General features: G+C 39.0%; 1 protein-coding gene and 1 pseudogene across 2 annotated transcripts; both read left to right on the top strand.

Moving 5' to 3' along the window:
• Positions 1 to 2,406: 2,406 nt before the first annotated feature.
• Positions 2,407 to 5,636, top strand: LOC103705710 (protein TUNICAMYCIN INDUCED 1-like; annotated as a pseudogene). The gene is made up of 3 exons (XR_016399502.1): positions 2,407 to 2,570; positions 2,691 to 2,750; positions 4,630 to 5,636. The product of XR_016399502.1 is annotated as a protein TUNICAMYCIN INDUCED 1-like (transcript).
• Positions 5,637 to 15,148: 9,512 nt separating this feature from the next.
• On the top strand, positions 15,149 to 19,054 carry LOC103705711 (uncharacterized). Its single transcript, XM_008789532.4, has 2 exons — positions 15,149 to 17,799; positions 18,364 to 19,054. Exons 1-2 carry the CDS (start codon positions 15,279 to 15,281, stop codon positions 18,813 to 18,815), a joined length of 2,973 nt encoding a protein of 990 aa, XP_008787754.3. The 5' UTR covers positions 15,149 to 15,278; the 3' UTR covers positions 18,816 to 19,054.
• The last annotated feature ends 8,495 nt before the right edge of the window (positions 19,055 to 27,549 follow it).

Genomic DNA, 27,549 nt, shown 5'->3' with positions numbered 1-27,549 from the left:
ATGCGGGAATATGCTTAGCCCCACAACAATTATGCATTGAGAAAATCATGGATGCTAGACCAAAAAATTCAAATAATAATTCCTGACTAGCTTTTCTCGGTCCACTATATTGTTGCCAATGGTATCAAATCCATCTTGGCCCATGGCTCATATGAACTAGAAAATATTGTAATATAAACCCTTTGGGCCTAACCAAGAGCAAATTATAATATTTTGGTTGGAATTGAACTTTTAATCTGGCAAAGATGTCAAGTGTTGAACGGTGAGAATATATATGTGAGGACTGATGCATGAGGCATGCATGTAGTCCACATCGATCATATGCTAAGAAGATATTTGATACTTATACAAGATCAAAAAATATAAATAATAATTTATGGTTAGTCTTCTTGGCTGCAATTAGATGATTCTTCCACTGTTACTAAAAATATATGAAGAAATAAAGATATGATCATTCTTTTGCATAGCCTTAAGCATAGACAAAAATAGAAGAGAACTCATAAAATTTATTAATTCAATTTTTTATGCATAGGAAAAGAGTACATATGTATTTGTAGTCCAAAGAATTTGATGCGGACTAGAACATGAGATGAAAGAAAAACCTGATCACAAAATAGACTCATATGTTAATTATAGACTTCTAATGATTTGAGTTAAGTGAGAAGGTAACTACTAACTAAGCTATCAAGTAACTCATTCTTGTTTGTGACACATCATGTTTGGTTGATCTCAAACATAAAGTTATTGCAAGAGAATCATACGAAAAATATTTTGACTCTAATCCAATTTCAACTTACTAATATCATAATTAAATGAAGCCCTCGACCAAAGTCAATCAAGCTTAGCTCAATCACACATCAAAAGGATAATAGCACACTCATAGCTCATTTCCCATGAAAACGAGCAGCTCTACCACATCACTAACAAAACTGCCCTATTTCAAATAATTCTACCTTTAAATTTTTGAGGGATGTTAAACATACTCAAATCGTGTAGACATAAAGTGCTTGGCATGCGCAATGGTAATGACACCTAACATCTTGTAATTAATGTAAAAGTTTGTAACATGATGAAAAGTTTGAAAAACTATTTCGGTGATTTCCAGCAAGTAAAGCTTCTCCATGCTACTTTTATCTCGATATAAAGAATGCAATTTTCGACTAAAAAAAAGCCATACATTATTTTTTCAAAAACTTTTAGATATTTTTCCCATTTATTCAACATATTAAGGTCCGAGATTTTAAGAGTTTAGATAGGCCTAAAAATGAAGATACAATAGGCAAAAATTAATGAATGATGATCCGAAAAGAAAGTTAAGATGTCAAAAAAAATTTCTTAACGTCTGAATATTTTCTTAAAAAAATATAATTTTTATGCTAGCTTATTTGGGATTTCCAAGACATACATTTTTATTATTTTCTTCTCCATACTTTTGATGATTATTTTTCATATACGTGCTCGATGATTGAACGTCTAATGGAGGAAACTTAGAAGTCTTTTTGTTATATATAGTAGGAAAAAATAAAAATAATATAAAAGTATTCTATGATTTTGTTTACTAAATCAATATTCACATTTTTTTACCTCAAACAAGTTAATATTTATATTTAAAATGTATTTTATTTGGATGAATAAAGAAATGTCAAGTTAATCTTGATAATAGTTATAACAAGAATCTATTTTCAGCTGATACAAAAATTTAAAATAACAAAAAATATTTTATTTAAATAAAGAATGCAAAAGCTAAGTAATTATCGTATTTCCGTTATATAACGACATTATATTAAAATAATATCATAAAAAAATTCAATAAAAAGTAAAAATTATTTTACCATCAGGGCACGTGGAGGTGTTATATATAAAGTAGATATATTATATAGTACAGATACATATACATCTAAAAAAGTTAAAAAATAATAACTTCCGGAGTACACCAAATAACTCTATTTTATCCATCCAAAAAGTATCTCGGAAGTGATTGGCTAGATAAGAGGCTACCCAATCCGTAATTTTGTTGGTTTTTTTGAATAAATATTTTATCTGTAAAGTTAATCCACCATAATTCATAGTCTCAATATTTTTAAGCAGTGGTTGGAGGTGACATTTGGATTCTCTTCGGTCTACCGCTCCTCCCACAACTGATGATTCTGATTCAATTATTACTCATCAGACTCCAGAGCTATCCGGACTTTTGTGGTGACTGCGAACGCAGCTTTCTCTAGATGCATGCCGTGTACCGTGCGCGCATGATCGTTACGATCTTCAAACCTCGGCGAGCCGTTGGATTTGTTAAATCCACGTGTCGTGAATCAATGAACCCGCGAAAGCAGGCATTATTGAGCTAATCCGAGGAGCCGTCTCTCTTTCTCTATAAAAGCCCTCGGTCTCTCCGAAATCAAAGAAAAAGAAGAGAAAAAGGAAAAAAAAAATCTGCTCCTTAATTGAAGTAAAAATCCATGGCGACGCGATCTCGATTCCTCGCAGGAGTCCTCGTGCTCTTCTTGATAGAAGCCGCGAGCACTTGGTCCTCCTCGGAAACCCTAAATTATCTGTCCTCCGAGACGATCTTGGTGAGAAACCCTCCCCAAACACCATCATAGATTTGATTTTTTTGTTGAAGTCTCCGGGCGGCGGCAGAGGAGGGGAGGAGGCCGGATGCTAAGGTTTTGCCGGTTTTGCCTCCATTTCAGCTTGCCGGGCCTATGGAACTTTGGATTCAAGAGGGGGAGGATATGAGGCTGGCCTTGCCGGTTAGTAGTTCTCCATAATAAACGTTTTTCGTGCCAATTGTGTTTTCAAGTTGTAATTTTGCAAAGATTTTGGAAATAATTGGTCCCCTTTCTACTTGCAATTTTAAAATTTGGGATTTTTCAACCCTATGTGTCTGAACATTTTTATGCTGGATTGAATTGTGTAGGAAAGCTTAGTTTTTTTTTTTCCTCTATACTCAGGATTTAGCAGATTAGGATGCCAGGATGTCGATATTTTCTGATTTTTTTTTGAGTATAGGATCATCTAAATTTGAATAATCAGATAAAACATTGTAATTACGATCAAAAAATCAGTTCTTGGGCATCAATCTTGGGTTCATCTAGCAAAGTGGTGTTTGATTTGTATCTCTTTGTTACTTAACTTTCTAGTTGTTATTACCAACATGATTTAGAACTTCTAAAATTCCGGTGAAAAACATTATAATCCATGAACAGTGTATATTTTTCTCCTGACTGTTTTTAATTGGAAATTTCTGGCCTATATTATCCATATAGAATATTTAAACATATTTTATAGTTTGTATTTTGGTATGTTGCAATGATATTTGGAGAGATAAGGCAACTCTAATTTGCCGCAGTGTGGTGGCCCATAATAGGGTTATATTAATTGAAGAGACTACTATATTTTATTGGAGAGCGTCAATTGAGTGATTTCTATTTAGTACCTGAGTATTTCTTTTGATATTTACAAAACTACTAGGCCAGAGTTCATAATAGTGTAGCCTGGGATTTTAGTTTCCTAGGTTTCATTTGCATGTTTGAAATATTGAACAATTCAGCATTATAACATAAAAAGTAGCCTTCACTCCTAGTATTTGGGATGTCATCAAGTCATAACAGGAGAAAGACAAAATGTCTGGAATTTGTTAGAGTTTAGGATTTCATCATTTTTGTGTAACAAGACTATTCCTTGCAATCATGATCATGTTCAAATCGTGGGCATCAAACTTGATCATTTTCTGCTAGTGATGTTTGCAATTGAGATATCTATCAATTTTACATCTTTTTTGGATTTAGGTTTAATTTGTTTGTTTAAAGGGCCAATAAGCTATGGAATTTCTCATAATTCCATCTAAGAAATACTGCAACATAATCCACATGGCGTCCTTAAAATATTTTAAGTTGGAAGTTTGTTAACCTGCACTGCCTGACCTGAAGGTTAAAAGAGAAAAGTCGTACAGTCCTCAATCCTTTAGGACTCCTTTGGTTCTCGAGAAAAGGAGCATGGAAAGTATAGTCAACGGAAAAATGGAGAAATGCCTCATATTTTGTTGGAGTTTTCAAAAGAAAGAGACAGGGGTGTAGCTTTTTCATGGGAATAAAATTTCTATATTTTATGGAAAAGAAAAACCTTTGTTAGATATGGGAAAGTCACTCTCCCACTGGTTGAAAATTGGGATAATTTTTTTTATCAAAAATGCCTTAAAGCTTTTAGATAGAATGGGGCACGGTTTTTTTCTTTATTAACGGCATAACAAGTATTTTACATAACTTTCGCAGTGCTCAACCAAACATAAGCTACTCTAAAATGTTCCACTTTCCTATGGTCAACTAAATATGTAAAAATCACCTTTTCAAGCATCATATATCCAGATATTAGCCTCCTAGGAAAAATATTCTATTGAGGAAATATTCTTCCCACGATCAAATGAGTTTTTAGTATTTTTCAAGATTTCGATAGGTTTTGGAGAGAACCAGGGCAACTCTATTAGCATCAATCACAACTGCACCTAAGTCATAGACACTATTGCGTAGTCTTGAATAATGATATATTGTGTATGCATGCATTTAGATTTAGTGACTTCCTCTAAGTATCCATTGCCTGATAATTGCATTTGCTATTATTATGTCTCTGCAGCATGATGTCGAAGCAGGTGTGCTGAAGAAGATTATCTTAGCAGATGGTGCAGTTGTGACAGTGAAGGGTGCCAAGTCCATTAGTATAGGGCATCCACTGGACCTCCCTCTTCCCCTCAACCGCACCCACCAAAAGGGTTGTTCCACGTTCATTCGCTCTCTTGACCATTGCTGAAGCCCTCCGCGATGCCTCACGATCAAACCAAAAACCCCTCCTCTCCATCCTGATTGTTGGCCCCACCTCTCTCACGTCATCTCCTTCGAAGTCCCCAGAGGACAAGCTCAAGCTGAGGTATGTTGCCCCATGGCTGGCCGAACTCTCCTTCGTTCCCTCCGAGCCATCTCTGAAGATGTTGAAGGTTCTGACAGTACTCCCTTGTGGCCTCTGACATCACTCAATGGATCCGACTTTAACCTTCAAGGACTGGAGAAGCTATTGGCCTCTGTGCTTGGAACGAAGGGATCCGAAGAAGGATCATTCAGACTTCTTAAGGCATAGGTGTTGGCACAAACCTATGTGAAGATGGGATCTGCTGTGGAGAAGAGGCTTCGTGATGGAGAGGTGGATTAGTCAGGGTTTCCAGAAGTGGCTTCCTGAGAAGGCTGCAGTTCGTTTTGAGGTGGTGGGAAGGATTGATCCCAGAGAGGACTGCAGAGGTCCAGCCCTTTGAGACTCGGGAGGTCAGAGTTTACAGCTTGAAAAACGAGAACATATCCATGACTCAAATGCCAATTATTCATCCACCACCCATTTATTTCACTCTTTGATCTCGTTCGTTTAGTTGGACTAACTTGGATTTAAAAGACATAGAAAGTGTACAAATCTAGAGGTGGTGGAAAGTCTTTTATCTTGTGTCTCTAACCAAAATATTGGTTGATCTATATATACCAAATCTTTGGTGGAGAATGTCAGAAGAGCAAGAGATTTGTCAAAAACTTCTGAGTCATCATTCTGCACGTTGTAATGATGTAAATTTTGAATGGACGGTTGGACTTCATGTGCATAAATTTTGTGAACAGGAATTGGCATGAAAATCGCACGAAATCAGAGGAAAATGGTCGGTGTTTGTTCGCCTGTAGTTTTTGGAACAAGTTCTAGCAGGCCATGCTGGAGCCTTCATTGAGATCATGGTGCTTGAGATCGATACTGGGCCGTGGTTGGTGTCCGGCGCTAAAGCACTATGATGCTGTTGGGCATTATTTTAATCTCTCTGTCCAATTTTTGAATTTTTAAAATTTTTAAAATATAAATATATTTTGGTACTGTCGATTATTTTAAAGATATAAATATGGTGATAACGGTGAAGATGATGGTAGCAGCCACTAGTAAAGTGTCTGTGTATTGTTGGCAGGAGCAGCTGCAATACGGTGAGTTATGATAGTGGTGGTGGTGGTGGTGGGGGTATCAGCAATATGGCAACTGCGACTAAGATAGCAACGGTAGCAGCAATGATGTTGTCTAGGTTATCGGCGGCTTAATGATAATGACAATATTGGTATTTTTGCTGCAAAGTAGAAGGGTTATTGTCGATAATACATAAGTGGCGATAATGGTTGGATTAGTTGCGGTAGAGATGATAATTGCAATGGATGCGCAGGTGTTGGTGGTATTAACTATAGTGACAAAAAAATGAGTTTTTTTGACTTGTAATATTTTTTTTTTATTTTTTTATTTTTCTAAATGCAATGAAAATAATTTTGAAAATAGAAAATAACAATATTAACTTCAAATATATTTTTAATCCCAATTTTTATGATTTTATTTTTTAAAAACAAAAAGAAATAGTTTTAAACATTAAAAAAAGAAAGAAATAAACAGATATCCAACGGAGTTTGTATGCTTTTGACCGCTGAAATTTAAGCCTGCAAGTCGCTTGGCAGAGAAGTTTAGTTCTCATGGTTAAGATGTACCATCATTGCTACTGAAGTGGTAGTTCAGTGGAACGGAGTTTTACTTCCAACCAAGTGGTTTCGAGTTCGAAACGTACGAGCGTCGATGGGAGGCCCAACACACAGTCATTTTTGTCCGCATCTAATATTCTTCTGGCGGAATGGGGGCTGCTACGTACGTGGGGTGGGCTTGTCCCCTCCTACCCCCTTCTTTTTTCTTTCAGGCAAAAAATAAAAAATAAAAAAAATAAAACCTCCTCCCCCCTTCCTTTTTCTTTCAGGCAAAAAATAAAAAAATAAAAATAAATGTACCATCGTCCCTTCGGACGTAAAATGGATGCTTTTCACTAAGATAAATTCATAATTATGTATTTACTTTTGGGTGTTCGGGATCAAAACCTACTCTGTCCATCACATTGAAAGCTCGACATGAGAGCGTTTTATGGGCAAGAATTCACACAAGAAATATTGCAGCCACTTTCCGTAATAGAGGAAGAAAAGAAACCACATTGCGGACTTAAGATTTCCATCGCCTTGCCAAAGAACACCCATCCGCGCTAGTATATTAGCTTTTCACATAACAGAGATGCTTTAGAAGGTTATTTGAGTTCAATTTGGCTAAATATCCAGCCAAATTTTATTTCCGTAATCCTTCTACGTACATTTATTTATTAAATGGTGTCCACATTCTTAATCTCGGCAAACTATTCCCAGTCCTAATTCCTCATGGGAAGCTTCATGAGAATCAGGCCAGCCCAAATTAGCCCAGGTCACAAGACATTTGGCCCAAGATCAGCCTAGCCCCTACTTAACCCGAGCTCGGCCCAATAAATGAGCTTTGATGAAATCAGGCCAGCCCAAGTTAGTAACAAATCGAAATTCAAAAAATATTTCTCCGTCCCCCCTCTACAGTCATAATTATTATTCCAGATCTATATCGATAATTTGTATACAATCCTTAATTAGAAGAATGACTCCTTGACTCACTAGTTAGCATCAAATTTTTGCTATATTTCTGTAATATGTATGTCAAATATATGTATACATGCCAAACAAGTATTGGGCCGGGATGGATTGGGTTACTGGGCTGCCAAGACCAGCCCATTCTGTAAACATATTGGCCCAACCTTCTTCTAATACGGGCTAGGTCGAGTGAAGCCTAGCTCTTCTTTTTTTTGACATGCATCAAATAGACTAGGATCATCTAATCTCCTAACCAGAACTTTTGCAAGAACTAATATCTGGAGGGAGAGAGAGAGAGAGAGAGAGGGAGGGAGAGAGAGAGAGAGAGAGAGAGAGAGCAGGTGGATGATGTTTTATCTCAGATGGAACTGCTGAGGAAATGGTCAGTGTGCAGTGCACCGCAGTGTTAACTTACAAGTTTTTTTGAGGTTTGTAAAGCTAATATTTCAGCTTTATCTGCTATCTCAGGAGATTCAATGCCAACGTAAAACTGACATTTTTGTTGGTAGGTTCAAAAACAAGGCTGAAAAAAGCTTGGACTAAGATATCCTAAAATAATGGCCTGATACAATGACCAAGATATGAACACATCTTGAGATATATTGACATCATGTGGTAATACATTCACATTATCTCCAGCAAATAAAACCAATATCGTGTGTTACCGCAATGTAGTATTCTGAAGGCATCAGCCATTAAACCTAAGGCCCTATTTGGGATTGCTATTGGCAGCAGAGCTTTTAGAAGTAGAGATTTCGGAAAGTAGAGCTTTTGTAAGTAGAGTTTCAATTAACAGCTATTTACTCTTTGGTAACTATATTTTTAAAATATTGTGAAACTTTAATATAAGTTTGGTAACCAAAATAATAAAGTACTTTTGGTATGATACAATGATAATAAAGTATATTGCATAGTATTTTATAGTAGAGTATAATACAATATAATATTAGATATCATTATATATTAAAATATTATTATTTTGTATAATATTATTATAATATAGTGTAATATAATATTGAATACTATAGCATAATAATATGACATAATATGATATAATATAATATAGTAGTGTATTATTAATAGAACAATATTACTATAATGTAACATAATCTTATTATAATGATAACATAATATATAATATAATATAATATAATATCTACATATATATATATATATATATATTGTTAGTATTATTACTATTATTAGTATTATTATTAATAGTACAATATTACTACAATGTAATATAATATTATTTTAATTATAACATAATATATAATATAATATTATAACATTATACTATATTATAGCAATATAATATAATATAATATAACGGATTAGAATATATTGAGTTGTAGGAATTGGCATTTTGGTCATCAATTTTTTTTTATTAAAATTAAAACAGCTTTTCGACCTTAGTGAGAAAGCACTTTTGGAAAAAAGCTCCAAAATAGAGCTTTTCTTAAGTAAATCTTTTCAGCTTTCTGGTAAAGCCAATATAGTTTTCTGTTTTTTTATTAAACACCACTATATTATCCAAAGGTACTTTTAGAAGGGCAAAAAAAATATTTTTTAGTCCTCCAAAAACTTTACCAAATGGGGCCCAAGAATACTTGGGTTGGCATCCGGTCAGGCCACCGGACAAGCACTACACCATTGGAGATAGAAACCTGGTTCCCTTTTTAATAATTTACAAACACACAGACAGTAATCTAACTACCTAGGTGCACCCAATCCATTTGATAAGAAAACCCTAGCAGCACGCATTTCAATCCTCTACCATTTGCAAGCAAATAAAGTCAATTTAATTGTTGAATAAAATAACTTTAAAGCAGAGAGAATCTCTCTTCCAATTTCGATGCAGTCACATGTTGCTTTCCCTGAACCCAATAGCCGGTATATTAAACGAAGCCTCTTTACCCACAAGATTCTATTGTGGCGTATGAAGGTCCCGTGATGGCTGCCTGCTTAGCCTTTTTTCTGGCCTACTTTTAGTAACAATATTCTCTGAATTCTCCAAAATTTGAATGGTTGTTGGCGATTGTAGATACAAGAGATAATGGATGATCCTTTAATCACCATTCTTTTAGTAATATATATATATATATATATATATATATATATATATATATATATATATATATATATATATATATATATATATATATATATATATATATATATATATATATATATATATTCATAACTTATTCAAAATAAATAGATGAATTGTATGGTAGTAATATCCATTTTAGATTGGCATGCTTTATACCCTACACTGCGTGTACCATATGGATGTATATATCGATAATGATAGCCACTCGTTCTTTTAGAGTGCATTGAGATGGGTGCTTGATAAATAGAGATGATTTAATCATGATTCTTTTAATAATATATATATTCATGACTTATTCAAAATAAATAGACAAATTATATATTAGTGATAGCCATCTTAGAGCGCCGTCCTTGGATGCTTTATACGCCGCACTATGTCCCGCACGTGGACGTACACGTTGATAATCACAGCAGCTTGTTCCTACAGCGATGTATCGAGACGAGCATTCAATGAATGAATTCATAGAAACGAGCAATTATAATTGGCAGCATGCATAGCTAAATTGTGCATATAGTATGAGATATAATTTTTTTGTGTCCTTGTTGCAACTAAGAGTACAGTAAGGCATAGATCGAAGGGGATTCCGATGTCGATTCATTGTCCACAAATAATACAATGGATGTTTTGTCTCTCCTGAATGATTCTCTTTCAATAATCCATAGCCTTATAACGTATGTCCCTCGCATCCATCCTGAGGACACGGACTGGTCTTAGAGAGATTTAGTTTTTCCCCACTTTTTTTTTTTAATTCTGTAACTAATTGGGCTCTTCTATACTCTTTTATATTAAAAAATGGCATAATTAACATAATTGATCTTGTATGCTATATTTTTGTTCAAACTTTTTTACATACGTTTTGTATTTGAAAATAAGATCCTGAAATTGTCGCTCCCCTGGCGAGTTGTCAGTGGATGCCAGAACTGGTGACTGGGCTTCGTTTTAAAATGGCTTCTGCCGACACTGCTGAATACGACGGGAATGAGGAAGTGGGGTCGTCCGGGTCATTCTCTCCATGGATGAGGAAGCTGGGCTCGTTGGTCCCCGGGGACCCACACTGTAATATTGGTGGCGCTAATGAGCATGAAAACTTAAGGAAAAATACGTTTCTATTTTTTTGGTACTTTGCTTGAATTTTACCTTGTCCATGGATCACCATGGGGACTCAATGAGGCGGGTGGAGTGGAACGGAGGGATGGATTAGCATAATGTGACCCAATCTGCCAATCTGATCCGTGTTCCGTTGAAATCACCACTTGTCCTAAAAGCTTAAGCTTATAGAATGAGATAGATTTATTTATATATTTTATATTTTCTTATACTCTTCCTCACATGTGGGCCAGACTTTTCTTCATAAGCTCAACATGTGAAATTTTTAATAATGAGATTAAAGAGTGTGGAGACAGAGTTCGAATTAAGGACCTCTGCTCTGGTACCATATTAACATCGCCATTTATCCTAGAAGATTAAGCTTATAGGATGAAGTAGACTTATTTATATATTTTATATTTTTTTACATGTTCAACCTACAATAAGTAGACTGAAATTTTGGCCAATCAAATTTGGATCATAAATAGGCCTATCTGTTTAAACTATTTAATAATAGAATTGGATTCAAGTTCGAGCTCTTTGACCCGTTTAACCTATTTAACCTATTTAATAATCGGATAGGATCGAGTTAAGAAGGTTAAACAAGTTAATAAGTTAATAGGTTGTATAGATTATACTTGTTAGCATGTTGACAGATTAAGCAAGTTATCTATTTATTAAATAGGTTAAGCAAGTTGGGTCGAATTACCTATTTATTAAATATGGTAGATTTATATTTTAAATTCTGGCTTATTTGATAAATAGGTCATGTGCATGTTTGAAATTTTTTAATCTGATCTAAGTCAATTGCCGCCCCTAAATATATAAATTAAAGCTCGCATGATAATGATGCGAGTCTCTTACTAAAAGCAGGCTTTACTTTAGATTCAAGGATATGGACTGAATGGCCAATATGGGATATAACCATGTGGACTGATTTGAGAGTTTTTAAAGTAGAAGGGGACCAAGTGAAACTTGAGCAAAATACAGAATATGAAACTATATTTCTCGCTCAACAGACCAAATGAGGTGGACTTACAATCCTGGACTCATAGTCCAAAATCTAAGCTGTTGGGAGGAGAATTAGCTCGAATTAATAAACTTCATTCCTTTTATTAATCAACGTGGGATTATAACAATTTTTCTCACCCAATTTTATGATGCTCTCGTCATGGTTGAATCCTAGTCGGCCCTATTAGATTCTTTATGACCATCGTCTCCCTCGGTAAAACAAAAAAAAAGATCAATAAAAATTATGCTATACAATAGATCTGGATTTGCCACCATTAATTACAGACCAACGACCTAAAAGCTTAAACTGTTGGGCTGCGAGTTCACGAGAGGCAGTCACATTCCTACTTCTATTGTTTGTGTGCATGCTAGCTTTTCTGTATGTGAGGAAGAGGGCTCTTTTCTATTGCGCATGTGAGAGAGAGGACGAACACCTTCTTAGGGATCCTTTTCTTCAATGGCCAAATTTGACCACCCATCTGCACGAATTATGGCTTCCTCACCGGTACTACTCTTTTTCACCAGCCACCTGCATTTCCACTGCTTACTTAGCTATATATTACACCAAAACAAAGATCAAGATAATGACAAAAGTTAGTAAGATATCCCAATGAATCAGAAGAAAACATAGTTAGACATTTAATTGTATGATAGCCCATTGAAGGGTCGTACCTTTCTCTTTTTCCATAAAAATATTTTATGTAGCTTTGCAACTAGCATGTAGAAAATTCATTACCATCACAACAAAATTCCGCCATATCCTATGTTGGCCAAACTCAACTCAAAATAAGCTTTAATCTCAAACTAGTTAGAGTCATTAATATGTATGAGTAAGTTTTCTAAATTCCATTCTATTTAGAGCCGTACTTTCTAAAAAATGTAGAAATATTAAGTCCTTTTTTACTATTTCATCCCATATAACTTTCGGTCTATCTCTGCTTCTTCTTTTTTTCCCTTATATCTATTAAATCTTTTCTTCGTGTTAGTGCACCACTCAGCCAACATTTTACGTGTCCAAATCATTTAAGTCGACCTTTTAATATGTCCTCAATTAGCACTATCTCTATCTTTTTATGAATGACTTCATTTTTATTCAATCTTTTCTTGAATTACCACATATTTATATCAATATTTTTATTTTGCCTATATTTATATTGTGCACGTATAAGTACACCAATAGTTGTATGAGAGGCCGACTTCAAAAAGGATACAAGCTAGCAATAGAATATTGGACCTTGCAACAATGCATATGCATGGCACAACTTTTAGGTATAGCCAACCTCCACGATGAGTGGTGAAATGGTTGGTGGATGGAGGAAAGAGGAATGGTGCTGAGAGGGATGGCCCACCTTAGAACACCGTCATATTCTCCTTCACCTCAAAACAAGCTTCTAAAGATGAGAAATTATATCCTGCATTGTGTGCACCACACCAATGAGATAGTCTCATTCCTGTAGACCCCGTTCATCATATACTTTTCTTGGTGATTGGCCTACGAGAATGAGACGATCTGATTAGCATGGTGCATGACCTGATTGGTGCATGCAATGTAAGATATGATTTAACTCTAAAGACAAACCAAATAGACAATAGTGTAAGTTACCAAGCCATGGCCATGAAGTGGTTAGACGAAGCTGCCTCCACCACCATGCTTTCCAATTGGCCTCAAACCCTCTGCAGCACAGCCGAAAATTGGATTGTGAGCCACCCACATGTCAATCCTTTGGCTTTCGACATTTAAGATGGACGCGGGTTGTTGAGCCCAACCCCAAAGAGCTAGCTATCTTGTTAGCAAAAGTGGCATTTTATGACCCGATCCATTAAACTGATTCACAAACGGCCCACTTTAAGCAGATTTGGATTTGACGTAAATGGATTTCAATCATAAATAGTTTAACTCGTCTAGATTTATTTAATAAATGAGTTGGGTATGGTTATTTGTTTAATAAACAGGTGGAATTTATTTTGAAATTTTAACCTGTTTAATAAACAAGTCGGGTTCATATTGGCTAATTTTTTGACCAATTATAAATGCATCTTTATGTGCATCATCCCAATCATACTCCTCTACTTGATATCCACCTCATACATGATCAGGGCTCACAGAGCAAGGTGAGTGTGCATGTGTTGGCATTACAAAGATGACCAAAAGCTTGTGGAGTTAATTTAGATGAAACCTCATCCTCAGACTCGGAGATCATAAGAAAACCTTGGGACTCTATATTTGCAAGCCCTAAGACCCCCTACTTTCTGGCAGGAGCGGCCTAATGTATTTGAAGGCCTAAGGCCGTTTTGTTTTTGAGATCTTCCCTACAGTGGGCCGGCCTAAGGTGAACTCACAAAGAATCGTTTTTCTTTCCATTTTGTCTTTGAGGTCTTTCCTGCGGTGGGCCTTCCTTGGGCCGGAACTTTAGGCAACTGCCTCAGTCATCTAAGGGTTGGGCCAGCCCTACTTTCTGAAAAATCCCAAAAGTTCAATTACCTAAAACCAGCCATCATTATTTCTCTTAATCACATTTAATAATGAGCCCCTAACCCTGGAAGGGAATGGAAAGCCAACTCACGGGTCAAGCTGTGAAACACCCCATAAAATCAAGTCTATAATCTCCGCTGGTAGTCCACCACCACACTATATGCTATAGCTCTAAGCCGAGCAAACCGTAGAGGAGACCCTAGCCGACGAAATTATTAGATTTTAGCGGACAAAATTATTAGATGGACGAGATCCACCATAATAGAATGGATTATAAATTGGGTCTTGGTTCAAAATTATATTTATTTTTGGTCAGACTTCGAGTCATATGCTTCCTAAAATGAAATTATGAGATGAATTTATTTTTTATTATAAATCTAGGATAAATATGGTCCATCTAATAATTTTTTTCTAAAAAACTGGTACCAAATATCAAGATACATGAATTACAGAAGAATTTAGGTATGAATTTATTAATTATTACATGCTGGAGCTGCGTTCGGGAAAATAAAATACTTCACCATACCATTGCATGAACAAATTTTCCAATCATTAACACACGGAATGGGACAAGATGGATGCCGTGGCTTCCGTGATGCTTTCCCTTTTATCCCATTCAACCATCTCCAATCTCTCCCCCTCCCTCACAGCCCGCCAGCTCAGCCATGTTGCAGTAAATGGTCCCATCAACCCTCTTGGCCATCTTATCCTTCTGGTGATAATATTCGCCTCACAAGTTCCATACTTTCGCTTCCTTTTTTTTTTTTTTATTGAGACGTACTTTTAACTTCCAGAGTAGTATATGCACCATTAAAAGAGCGTACATATATCAAATAAACTTCCTTTTAAAGATTTTTCTTTTAAAAAAATTCAGCCGCGAACGCCATCCCCTATCGGATAAAAAAAAAAAAAACAAAATATAAAAAAGCGTGAGTGAGGGGAAAGGACACAACTTAAAGCAAAAAGCCCTAAAAATCACACAAAAAGACACCCGAAAAGCCGGCATAAAAAAACCCACGCCTTTCCCCGCACTCTGCACTCGAAACCGGAGAGTAAGAAGCCAGCACTCTCTCTCCCTACTCAGAAGAAGTGGCTGAGGAAAGAAACAAAGAAAATGCCATCGCTCTATCTTCTCCTCCTCTTCCTCGCCGCCGTCCGTCCTTCTGCCGCCGCCGACGCCGGCGAAGTAACGGCGGTGGAGCACCGCGCCCTACTCGACGTCAAGGCGGCGAGCGGCAGCCCCTCCGGGTCCTTCGCCGGCTGGGACGCCACGGCCGATCACTGCCGCTCCTGGGCCGGCGTCGCCTGCGACGCTGCCGGCCGCGTCGTCTCCCTCGACATCTCCAACCTCAACCTCTCCGGCCCCATACCGCCGGAGCTCTCCCTTCTCTCCGGCCTCCGCTACCTCAATCTCTCCAATAATGTCTTCAATGGCACCTTCCCCTCCGCGCTCTCCAGCCTCAAGAACCTCCGCGTTCTCGACATCTACAACAACAACCTCACCGGCGTCCTTCCCGTCGACGTCGCCGACCTTCCTGCCCTCCGCCACCTCCACCTCGGCGGCAACTTCTTTTCCGGCGCCATCCCGCCGGAGTACGGCCGCTGGGAGCATATTGAATACCTCGCCATCTCCGGCAATGAGCTCGGCGGCCCCATCCCGCCGGAGCTTGGCAACCTCACCAGCCTCCGCGAGCTCTACATCGGGTACTTCAACAGCTACCAGGGCAGCCTCCCCGCCGCCATCGGCAACCTCACCTCTCTCGTCCGTCTCGACGCCGCCAACTGCGGCCTCTCCGGCGAGATCCCGCCGGAGATGGGCAACCTTCAGAACCTCGACACCCTCTTCCTCCAGGTGAACGGCCTGTTCGGCGAGATCACGCCGGAGCTCGGCAAGCTCCGGAGCCTCAAGTCCATGGATCTCTCCAACAACGCCCTCGCTGGAGAGATCCCGCCGACCTTTGCCGACCTCAAGAACCTCACCCTCCTCAACCTCTTCCGCAACAAGCTCTACGGGGCCATCCCGGACTTCGTCGGCGATCTCCCGCAGCTGGAGGTGCTCCAGCTCTGGGAGAACAACTTCACCGGCGAGATCCCCCGCCGGCTCGGAACCAACGGCCGCCTCCAGCTCCTTGACCTCTCTTCCAACAAGCTCACCGGATCCCTCCCGCCGGATCTCTGCTCCGGCGACAAGCTCCAAACCCTGATCGCCCTCGGGAACTTCCTCTTCGGATCCATCCCGGAATCCCTCGGCCGGTGTAAATCCCTCAGCCGGATTCGGTTGGGGGAGAACTACCTCACCGGATCGATCCCCATTGGCCTCTTCAGCTTGCGCAACCTCGTCCAGGTCGAGCTCCAGGACAACCTCCTCAACGGCAGCTTCCCGGAGAAGGCCAGCTCGCCGACTCTCGGCCAGATAAGCCTCTCCAACAACCGCCTCTCGGGCGCTCTCCCGTCGTCCATCGGCAACTTCCCCGGCCTCCAGAAGCTCCTCCTCAGCCAGAACCAGTTCTCCGGCTGCATCCCTCCGGAGATCGGGAAGCTGCAGCAGCTCTCCAAGATGGACTTCAGCGGCAACCGCTTCTCCTGCCCGATCCCTGCAGAGACCAGCAAGTGCAAGCTCCTAACTTTCATCGATCTCAGCCGGAACAATCTCTCCGGCGAGATCCCGGTGGAGATTACCGAAATGAGGATCTTGAATTACCTTAATCTGTCGAGGAACCATCTTGAAGGGGAGATTCCGACATCCATTTCGACAATGCAGAGCCTGACGGCCGTCGACTTCTCCTACAACAACCTCTCCGGCCTCGTCCCGGGCACCGGTCAGTTCAGCTACTTCAACCAGACATCCTTCGTCGGCAACCCCGACCTCTGCGGCCCCTATCTCGGGCCTTGCCGACCCGGAATTCCCGATGACTCGCATCCATCTCATTCCAAAGGTCCCCTCTCTGCTTCCTTAAAGCTCTTGCTTGTCATTGGCCTTCTTTTCTGTTCCATCGCCTTCGCCATCGCCGCCATTATCAAAGCTCGGTCTTTGAAGAAGGCCCGCGAAGCTCGAGCATGGAAGTTCACGGCTTTCCAGCGGCTCGATTTCACCTGCGACGATGTCTTGGATTGTCTGAAGGAGGAGAACATCATCGGGAAAGGAGGCGCTGGAATTGTATACAAGGGCGTTATGCGCAACGGTGAAGAGGTGGCGGTGAAGAGGCTCCCGGCAATGAGCAGGGGATCATCCCATGACCATGGGTTCTCTGCGGAGATTCAAACGCTTGGGAGGATCCGACACCGGCACATCGTAAGACTGCTGGGCTTCTGTTCTAACCATGAGACCAATCTTCTAGTTTACGAGTATATGCCCAATGGGAGCCTCGGAGAGGTTCTCCATGGAAAGAAAGGAGGCCATTTGCAATGGGACACAAGGTATAAGATTGCCGTGGAAGCGGCCAAGGGCCTGTGCTATCTCCACCATGACTGCTCCCCCTTGATCCTCCACCGCGATGTCAAGTCCAACAACATCCTCCTGGATTCCAATTTCGAAGCCCATGTTGCTGATTTTGGCCTCGCCAAGTTCCTGCAGGACTCCGGTACTTCCGAATGCATGTCAGCCATCGCCGGCTCTTATGGATACATTGCTCCAGGTTCTACTCATTTCACCCTTTATATTAATTAAGTTTCTTAGTTAAACTTGATTGCTTTTTTAATGGAAGCTTTTAGCATGCTCCAACTCCTCTGCCTTCTTCGCCCATGGGCGACGATAACTAAGCCGGCTTCTAGAAAACCAGCTTTTTTAAAAAGAAAAGAAAGAAAGAAACTTTAACTAATTCATGAGGAATTTATCGCATATTCGTCATTCTTTCTCCATGTCAATCATTTCTGATTACTTCAGAACAAAGAAAGCACGCGCTGTCTGAAACTATTTTAAAAGAGTCGCTTGTTTGTTTCTGTTTTGCTCGGGTCCTGTCATGGCGTAAACTAATCCAGCCTCTGGTACGAGATATATAGAAAAATTCGAATGCAAGATCTTATTCTTACCTTTGTTTTATGGCCATGCAGTAGATCTAGTAATTCCCAATAAATGAGTTTGCTGCCTCCCTTCATTTCCTGTTCTGCCGCTATGTACAGTAATTAGTAAAAACTTGTTGATTGCCATGAGGTTTTAAAGGTTTCTACTCTGTGCTGATTAAAAATCTTGCTATACGCAGAATACGCCTACACTCTGAAGGTGGATGAAAAGAGCGACGTCTACAGCTTTGGAGTGGTGCTCCTAGAACTTGTAAGCGGAAAGAAGCCTGTTGGGGAATTTGGGGATGGTGTCGACATCGTGCAGTGGATGAGAAAGATGACGGACTCCAACAAGGAGGCGGTGACGAACATCCTGGATCCGAGGCTGTCGACGGTGCCGCTTCATGACGTGATGCATGTGTTCTATGTGGCGATGCTGTGCGTGGAAGAACAGAGTGTCGAGCGCCCAACGATGAGGGAAGTCGTCCAGATCCTCTCCGAGCTGCCGAGGCCAACGCCGAAACCAGGAGAGGACTCTTCGAACGATGAAGAATCTGAAGCACCAGCCCCGGTTCCTTCAGCAGAAACACCCAGCAAAGAGCAGCAGCAACCAGCTCCACGGTCACCACCACCTGATCTCCTTAGCATTTGAAGTTCTAGGCTTAGAAGTTGGCGTGTAAGGTTTTCTTTCTTGCTTTCTTTTGCCCGATCTGTGTCCCTAGATTAGGATTAAGTTGTCGGAATTCCTGTACAGCTGAATTGGATGGGTTTTGCTTGGTTTACTCTCTCTTCTAGTACTGCTGCTCCTCCTCGAGTTAACATCAAAGGTGATTGTTTCAGGGTTCTTCATTTCCATGAACAAGTAAATGAAACTGCAGGAATTAAACGCCAGGAATGACGTGGGTTGGTATTCAATTCTGTGTGGCTGCTCAGTAAATTTAGTTGATTGATGAGATCCAGTTCGAGTAGAGATGTAACGATAAGAGAGAAAGAGAGAGAGGGGGGGGGGTCTCTTGGTTCAGTTCAGTTATTAGCGGCCTGACCGCTGCTCAGAGTCTCACAGAGTGCAAGTCCCCTCGCTGTCCACAAGTCAACCATTTCTATTTGATTCCTTTGAAACGATCAATTAAATAGAGAAGCTGGCGTGCAGAAGCTCATGCGTCTATCGGTTGCAAGGATATAGTCTACTGACTGAACAAATACAGCGGATCAGCAAACCTCTCTCTCTCTCTGTCTCTGAAATGCATTCACTTATGTTTTTTTCTTTTCTTTTATTTCTCTCTCGCCTTCAAGTGCTCTTAGTATTTTGTTATTTACACTCTTTCTAACTTTGCTTCTCCAAATATTGCATTATTAGATGATGCAAACAGGATCATTTCATATTTGCGACTTGGGTTTGAATTTGTCCAAGTTCTCACAAAAAAACTGAAGCTGGAGAAAATTGAAGAGAGAAGATCCAGCATGCATGAATCATGACTGATCCTCTCTTATTCTTGTATAGGCTTCTATCGCATATATAAATTGAGGGAGTTAGTGAGCAGTCATACTCTGGCAGTGAAAAATTACATTTTGCTAAGGAAAGTTTTTTTTCTTCTGTATTTTCATTAATCAAATAGGGATAACATATGAGGATAGCGAGCTGCTGAGGATTTAGGAAAGAACTGTCGATTCATGATTATCCCTTCTTTAACCAAATTATAAAGGATTAGGGATTACCATAATTTGGTCTAGTAATTTATTCAAAAGATAAGGCCAAAGAAATGCCTAATTCTATCTCCTGTTCCATTTCCCAGCTAAGTTTTATTGTTTGGTCCATGTCTTCTTACACATTTAAACGTAATTGCATGAAAAACAAATATAACTATATAAAATATGTATGAATGAGTCCAAAATATATCTAAATATGTTTAAAGTACTGAGCCAAGTTCTACCCCCAAAAAAAATACTAAGCTGAGTGCGTGCAAGTGCAAACATAAAATGCCAAGTCTTATCGAAGCTAGAGGAAATTGAAGGGAGAGAGAGCAGAGATTTAGCATGACTCATGCACGATCCAGAAACAACATGCTCTATTCCTATATAGCCTTCCGTCACATCTATAAATGAGTGGAGTTGGTAAGCAATAATGGTTTGGCAGCAACAGGAGCAGCCTCAAACAAACCAGCCACCTTTGTACAGTGCCAGTTAAAAGGCGAGCCAGAACATGAGCCCTACATTAAAAATAGTTCTACCAATATATTTTTATACCTATTATTTTAATTTTTTATTAGGTAAAAAAATCATCATTCGAAAGTTACCTCAAAAAAAAGTGTCTTTTATTATTAAAAAATAGAGCTAAATAGGCATAACTCATAATAAAACTATTTTTATAAGTATAATTATTATTATTAATTTTTATTTTGAAATTAAAGACAATCATCTCAATGAATAACTTGAATAGCAAAGAGTTGCACAATGGATAACTCCTCCTTCTAAGGGTTGCCACTTCCTTATATTTCGCATTAATATCACCGTTGCTCGCCTGCAAAATAGCACATCAAAGCAAACCTCGTAGTTTCCACCAATGTATGATTCTTTGTAGCACTACTCCTTTCCCAACAAGCTGATCTTTTTGTTATTTTTTATAAGATAGATGAATCATACAATTTTAATACAAATATATTCAAAAATAATAAAAAATAAAAAATCAAGAAGTACAGTTGCAACAACTAATATAGTAATCCACGAAAAGCCTCCAAAAAAGCCTATGCTGGTTTTCGAAGCGGAGCTCCATGGCGTCAAAAGCTAACAAAGTATTTGATGTTTGATGTTCAAAAACGGAGCTCCATGGCCTGAAAACGTGGCAAAGTATTTGATGCAGTAGGGTCCAACAGGATTAATTTTTTCCCACAACTTATTTTGATTTTTATCTTATCTAGACTTGGCAGTATCCTGGTGGTGTGACAGCCTACGTGAATGCATGTACATAAATTACAGCATACTAGTAATCGTGGTGTCAACTCGGTCAAGTCCCCAAGAGGGATGGTGTCGTCTGGCTCCGGAATTTGGAGTGGAAGACAAAAGATGCTGCTTCTGACGACAGGTGGCCCCCAGCATCTTGTTTAAAAAGCCTTGTGCCTGCCACCGGAAACCATGGGGCCAGAGTTTTATTTATTTTAAGCTTTCCAACAGAACCACACAAGTAAAATAGAACCCACTTGATCCCATAAATTATTGTGACATTTCCTTATCATAGCTCTTCGTTATTTTAGCCTTCCCTCGCCACCCGAGAAATTAAATAGGACTAATTAATAGATAGAGGCGCCCGCACGGCGACGCAAGGACCACCATGTGGGGTGTAAGCGCATTTGTGCGTGCCTCCTTCTATGTACTGGAGAGGGAACAAAATAGACTACAAATTCGTATGGATGTAAGTAAATACATTATAGGAATGAATCCAGCCATTATATAGGATTCCTATAATTATGTTTTAAATAGCCCTGCAAAGAGATCTGGCTTTGTTGTTTGTTTGCTCATACTACTCTAGTATAGATAAAGTCAGCAGAATTAAGAGAAAAAAAGACGACAAAGTAGTGGAGAAGCAACTCTCTGATATGTTCAGAGAACCTCTTCGAAATTTTGGACAGCAAAGAGAGCGACCCAATCGGTGGCTCTGTTTCCTTCTCGGTACATATGTATGTTCTAGAAGACGCTACAATCTCCCACCATCCCCCTCCGCCTCTCATCTCGTATTTAGTCAATCACCGTAGCTGAATTCTTCTTAAGGAGAATACGCTCAACCCTTAGTACTCGTTTCGCATAGGTGATACTCTCCTATATATGTTGCCCTGAGCTCTGCTTATGTGGAGTCCAACTTAAATTGAAGCTCTTTTTCTAAAAGAAAGTCAAGATACTATAACTTTGCAAAAAAAAGAAAAAGAAATAATAAAAGATCAACTAGGCTTCATAAGAAGCTTGTCCAAGTTTATTTCATTTGGTAAATGAGCCGAGCTTAAACAACTCTTTCCAAGCTCAACCGAGCTCGGAGAGCCACTTTCCAGCGGTGAACTAAACTCGATCACTCTACTATTGAACATGGCTCTGCTCGATTTGGGTCGGCTTGTTTACAATCTAATATTAACGAAACATAAATAGTGTTACCTAGCATTCTGATTCATGCTTTTGAAGGAATCCTGGATGGAAAAATTTGTCAATTGTATGCTCAACTATAGTTATTAGAAACAATGTTTTATGGAGTAGCCAGTTGAAGCTGTTAGACCCTCAACTAGTTTGGTGTCTGATCCGAATGATGTCTTATCTCTCCCTCTGTCTCTTTTTTTATTTTTTATTTTTTTGGTAAATACAGCATTTCATATAGCTCTCAAATGGGTACAGCCAGCCAAGTCATAAAAAAAAAAAGTGGTACAAGAAAAAAAGGAATACTCTCTCTCTCTCTCTCTTATCGAATTGTGGTAGTAGGCCAATGGAAAGCAGTCATCTATCCTCTGTGAGAATTTTTTCTATATATTTATAGAATTAATTTTTTTATATAAATAATTAATAATTAATATATTTATTATATCATTTAACTCAGGTTGATTCCATGGTCCGATCGGTGACCTGTGACCGAATCCATTTTCCGATTCGACGAACGGTTCGGATCTTAAAACATTCGTTGGCAATTCCATTTTCCGCTAATCATGGAGTTTCCTAAAATAAATGCTTGCTCAATGAATTCAGATCTGGTTTCGCTCTTCTTTGAGCAATGTAGATACCATGTTCTTTTTTGATGGAGATAGTGTGTTCTTTTACCATTTTGTTTGGTCCACCATGCATGGAGCAATGGTGTAAAATTTCATCTAGCACCATTAATTAGATCTTGTCCATCGTCAGGTCCAGCTTCAAGTCTTTCACAAATTACCCTTCATGAACCACCTATCCATCGATGTATGGCGAGAAAAAATTAATAAAACTACCTACTTCGCCTTCAGGTGGATGACAAAGTAATATCAAGTTAATGAGTGGACAATGTTCAGTTTCCTGTAGCTACATACACGGCACCAAGCATTCAAGTGTCTCATTAATCAACCGTAGATGATCGAACAGATGGTGGGACATGTAATTGTCCCTGTCATGTCATGTTCAGTCACACATCATATAGTAGTGATCCCTGACAGGACTGTAGAAAATTTACAAGTGCAATGAGTTTTTTTTTTTTTTTTTTCGAATTCGAAGAAGACTAGCCGCATCAGCCACCAAAATTTGGTAAGGAATCCGAGAGAGTTATGCACAGACTTCGAGTACGCGTTTGGTTGGCATAATGAGAAGAGAGGAAACCGGGCGAAAAGAAGAAAAAATATTCTTATTTAACTAATTTTTTTAAAAAATATTATTTTTATAAAATCTGCAACAAGTTTTGCATCCACCGATCCTTTATTCTTTCTTTAGGGATCGAGCCTATCAAGCACCTGCTTTGTATGTTCAAGCTCGTCCGGGAATCATATTAGGCATGTTCTCTTTGGATGCCCAAGGGCTATCGATCCTAATGTGGCGTCTGATGGAGGCGGCATACAGGTTTCTGCACTCTCCATTCTTAGTCATGGCTTTTCTGGATTACTTGAGGGAGTATTTGAAGAGTTCTGCTATTCATTGGATCTAGAGTCACACCTTAGTTAGTGGCAAACACCCTTCACTGGAAAACATCTACGGTTACTTGCGGGATTGTCTGGATGCCCGGATGGCCAAATCACTCATGTGCTCCGAATAGTGAACAAGGCAGCTGACTAGGTGGCATCCTTCGTCGCCTAGCACTTTAGTGGTCTGGTTTGGGATAATCTGGAGTCATCTCCCCTCCCCCTTCGCCTTCTTCTCTTTTTTGTTTTGTTGGATGTACCCACACTATAATGGTGTGATACTTTCCCTGCTATCAAAAAAAATTATATTTTATAAAAAAAATCCATAAGGGATATAGAAAAGCTACTTTCTCACCAGTTGAAAATTAGAATTTTTTTTCTCAAAACTATCCTTGAGCCATTAAATCTATGGATACATTTTTTTCCTTTATTAAGAGTATAATAAATATTTCACACAACTTTCTTGAAATGTATAATATTTCACCAAATATAAGCTATTTTGAAATGTACCACTTTTCTATAATCAATTAAACATGCCAAAACTATGTTTTCAAACATCATATTTTTAGAAATCAATTTTTTAAAAAAATATTTTAATATTTTTTTTTTTTTCACGAACTAAACAAGTCCTAAAAGTTATAGCCAGACGGGAAGAGAATACAAAGAATATACATAATAAGAGGAACAAGAATTACTCGACAGTAATAAGATAGAAAACAAAGAGAACACCTTGAGAGCAAATGGAATAAGGGTTGGAGGCTCGAAAGTAAATTCAAAAATAGCAAGGATCGTTGAAAGTTCATAGTGCTACAATCTCCAACAATGAGACGTCACAACCATTTTACATAAAACTAAATAACTTAGAAAGCCGTTCTTTATTACCAATTTCAGAATCAGATGTGAGAATGGACTAGACCGAATTAGGTCATATTAGCTTGATATCAATTTGCAAGTCCAGACTCTATCTAAACCAACTTTGTTTATTATCGACTCAATGACTCCGCAATCTAATCCCACCGATAAAATGACCCTCAGATTTAACAAACTCGAGCAATCCTAGCCAGTCCAATAATCTTGAGGAGATAAAACATTTAACAAGAATGTCGCAAGCTACTTCAAAAAAAAACTACTCTACTAGAATATATAGATTATAAAATTTTAAATCTAATCAAAATCCAACCAAATTAACAAGTAGGCTGGGAATTCTTTATAAATTAAAGATATCCAGACAAAAAAACCAAATCCATGGATGCTCCAGTGATTTTTTTTTTTTTTTTGGGGGTTAAAACTGTATTTCACTTCATATACATCTAACATGAATACAACCTGACATATCAAAAGAAACTAAACAAAATAAAGAGGGTAGGATGCACTCTAAAGTAGTTCAAAAAACTCCTCAAAGTGCCGGACAATATAGGAGGCGACCTGATCTGGTGCACTGTTCGCCTCCCGATATACATGAGAGATTTGATAGGAGGTCAGCTTCCGCACCAATCTATGCGTGTCCTGTATCAGGGGATGACCATCTCCATATGTATCGACTCCTCGTATCCAGTCAATCCCGTGGAAGAATCATCATCGAGACAGAGGCAGTCGGCCCCCAGCGCCCATCTCGCATACAAAATGCTCTTCCAAGCTGTCCGCAACTCCGCTCCCACGGTAGTCGTGCTAGGTATGCTCCGTCCTCCCGCAGCCATAAGACTGCCCCCATGCTCCAGTGATTTTAACTCTGTAAGAAGATTGTATCATGAGACCATAACCCCATACACATTCTATTACATGAACTGCAGGGTAGTCTACCCTTAGGAATCACATGGTGGGCCCTTCGCATCATCCACCCTTAATTCTTAATCAGAGGGTCATAGAGGCTACAGTGATATGTCCCAACCATCCACCTGCCCCGGCTGAGGCATCTTAAACGAGGAGAGAGCGGGGTGCCATGTACACGTGGACGGTCATGGAGGAGGGACATCCGACAATCACATGGCTGTCAATTAATGTCACCGCTTTAAGTTCATCTAGATCGTCGGGACGTTGGTCAACCCGACACATCATTTAAGACCGTATCTCCTATGAGACAATTGGGTGCATTAATTACCAAAAGCTAGTGACTTGGACGTACCCAAAGTGGGCGCGGTGCACGTGGCATTACTACGGACCTCATTTTCTTGAGTACGGTTTGGTTTGGCGGTCTATTTATTTTATTTTACTTTATTTTCGAAAAAAAAAACAAGCCCACCTCCGCATAGTAGCCTCCACTGGGCTTCTATCCCGCCAGAAGAATATTCGATGTGGGCAAAAATGATCGTGTGTTGGGCATCCTGGTCGGTTTTACTCATACCTTTCCCACTCGTTGGTCCAGTTTGGTTATCCCTCTAGGCTCCGGCACGAATACCACGTATGAGTACGTCACACTTGGCACCACTGAGGCTACGAGCAGAGCGATACGCCCTTTCAGACCCCGTATCCGAGCAGGGAGCATCCGGTTTCCGCAATTTAATCGACACCCGTACGTTTCGAACTCGAAATTACTTCGTTGGAAGTAAGACCACGCTTCCACTAGGCTACCACCTCAGTGGCTATTTTTTTATATTTTTAAAACCTTTTTCTGGAGATTTTTTTCTACCGCTGACGATGACTATGCACGTGAGATGCACACGAGCCAAGATGGGGAAAGAAGCGGAGATGGCGCCCGTGCTAGAAATCATCACATCTTAGAAGTGGGGGCATGTGAGTTAGGCTGGAAAAAGAGACTGATGATGATGAAGTGGTTTGGATGGTGTGGCTGCGGCAAGGGAAAAAGCTATCAACTTTTACTATTTAACCATCATTTCATGAGAAAAGGAGTGCTACCACCAAGCTATGACCTAGTTTATAACAAATTATTCGTAATAGATATTAATGTCAATAAATAAAATCATCGCTAATTACTATATTATATTTATCGACAGTATCTCCATCTCAGTTGCATATCAACCCACGTATCAAGAATCCATGATTTTAGAAATTTTGAATTTTGAACGATCTAAACATTCCATCTTAATTGAGTAAAATTGATGATTAAGCTTATCTTGATATCACATATACATGATAGAGTCAATTATATTATTGTTAACTCTCGCGGGATGGAAAGCACCAGATATCTGATATCATTTTAAGGGAAAATACTAGGGGGCACTTCACTTGCAGATGGTCTTAAAGTTTTGAAGTTCGTGTCCATCTATGTTCGAAAAATAGTCCAGCGTATATTTGTCCAAGAAAGAGCTTCACCGGTGTCAATATAGTCATAATTTCTAGATGAAACTATTTGCATAATGCCAATCATCAAATTAGCTATTCAACATGTCTTAAATCACATAAAATGGAGGTAAAATCAAGAAGATATGGATGATTTATTAGATGTATCAATGCTAATGAAGTCTAGATATTTACGAAAATACTAGATTACAATCCATTTATTTGAGAATGTGTTTTTCTTTATTTTTAGCCAAACTTTTCATTTTTCTTTTTTGTAGAAACTTACATTAGACGATTTATGAGACTGATAGGACTTAGAAAACTATTTTCTAGGTAGTTTTTTTTTTTTTTTTTAAGTAAACTGTATCCTGAGAGAATTAGTTATTTGACCAAGGTTACTCAAGATCCCCTCCCTAATCGGATGATGCGGAACGAAAGACTTTGCTAAATGACCAAGGTTCCTTTGCTACCCAGATGCAAGGCTGAAAATCCAATAAAAAGAACACGTATGAGGCTTTCTAGTTATCATTTTAATATTAA

Source organism: Phoenix dactylifera, chromosome 1 (genome assembly GCF_051530095.1).
Source record: "Phoenix dactylifera cultivar Ajwa chromosome 1, Ajwa_hap1_PhDact_Kaust_v1.1, whole genome shotgun sequence".
Classification (NCBI taxonomy): domain Eukaryota; kingdom Viridiplantae; phylum Streptophyta; class Magnoliopsida; order Arecales; family Arecaceae; genus Phoenix; species Phoenix dactylifera.
This window is presented reverse-complemented; position numbering and strand designations above follow the sequence as displayed.

Excerpts from the sequence above, each read along its gene's own strand:
- LOC103705711 (XM_008789532.4), top strand. The coding sequence starts at position 15,279 with ATGCCATCGCTCTATCTTCTCCTCCTCTTCCTCGCCGCCGTCCGTCCT. Across the intron at positions 17,800-18,363 it reads TTATGGATACATTGCTCCAG|AATACGCCTACACTCTGAAG; the intron begins GTTCTACTCATT and ends TGCTATACGCAG.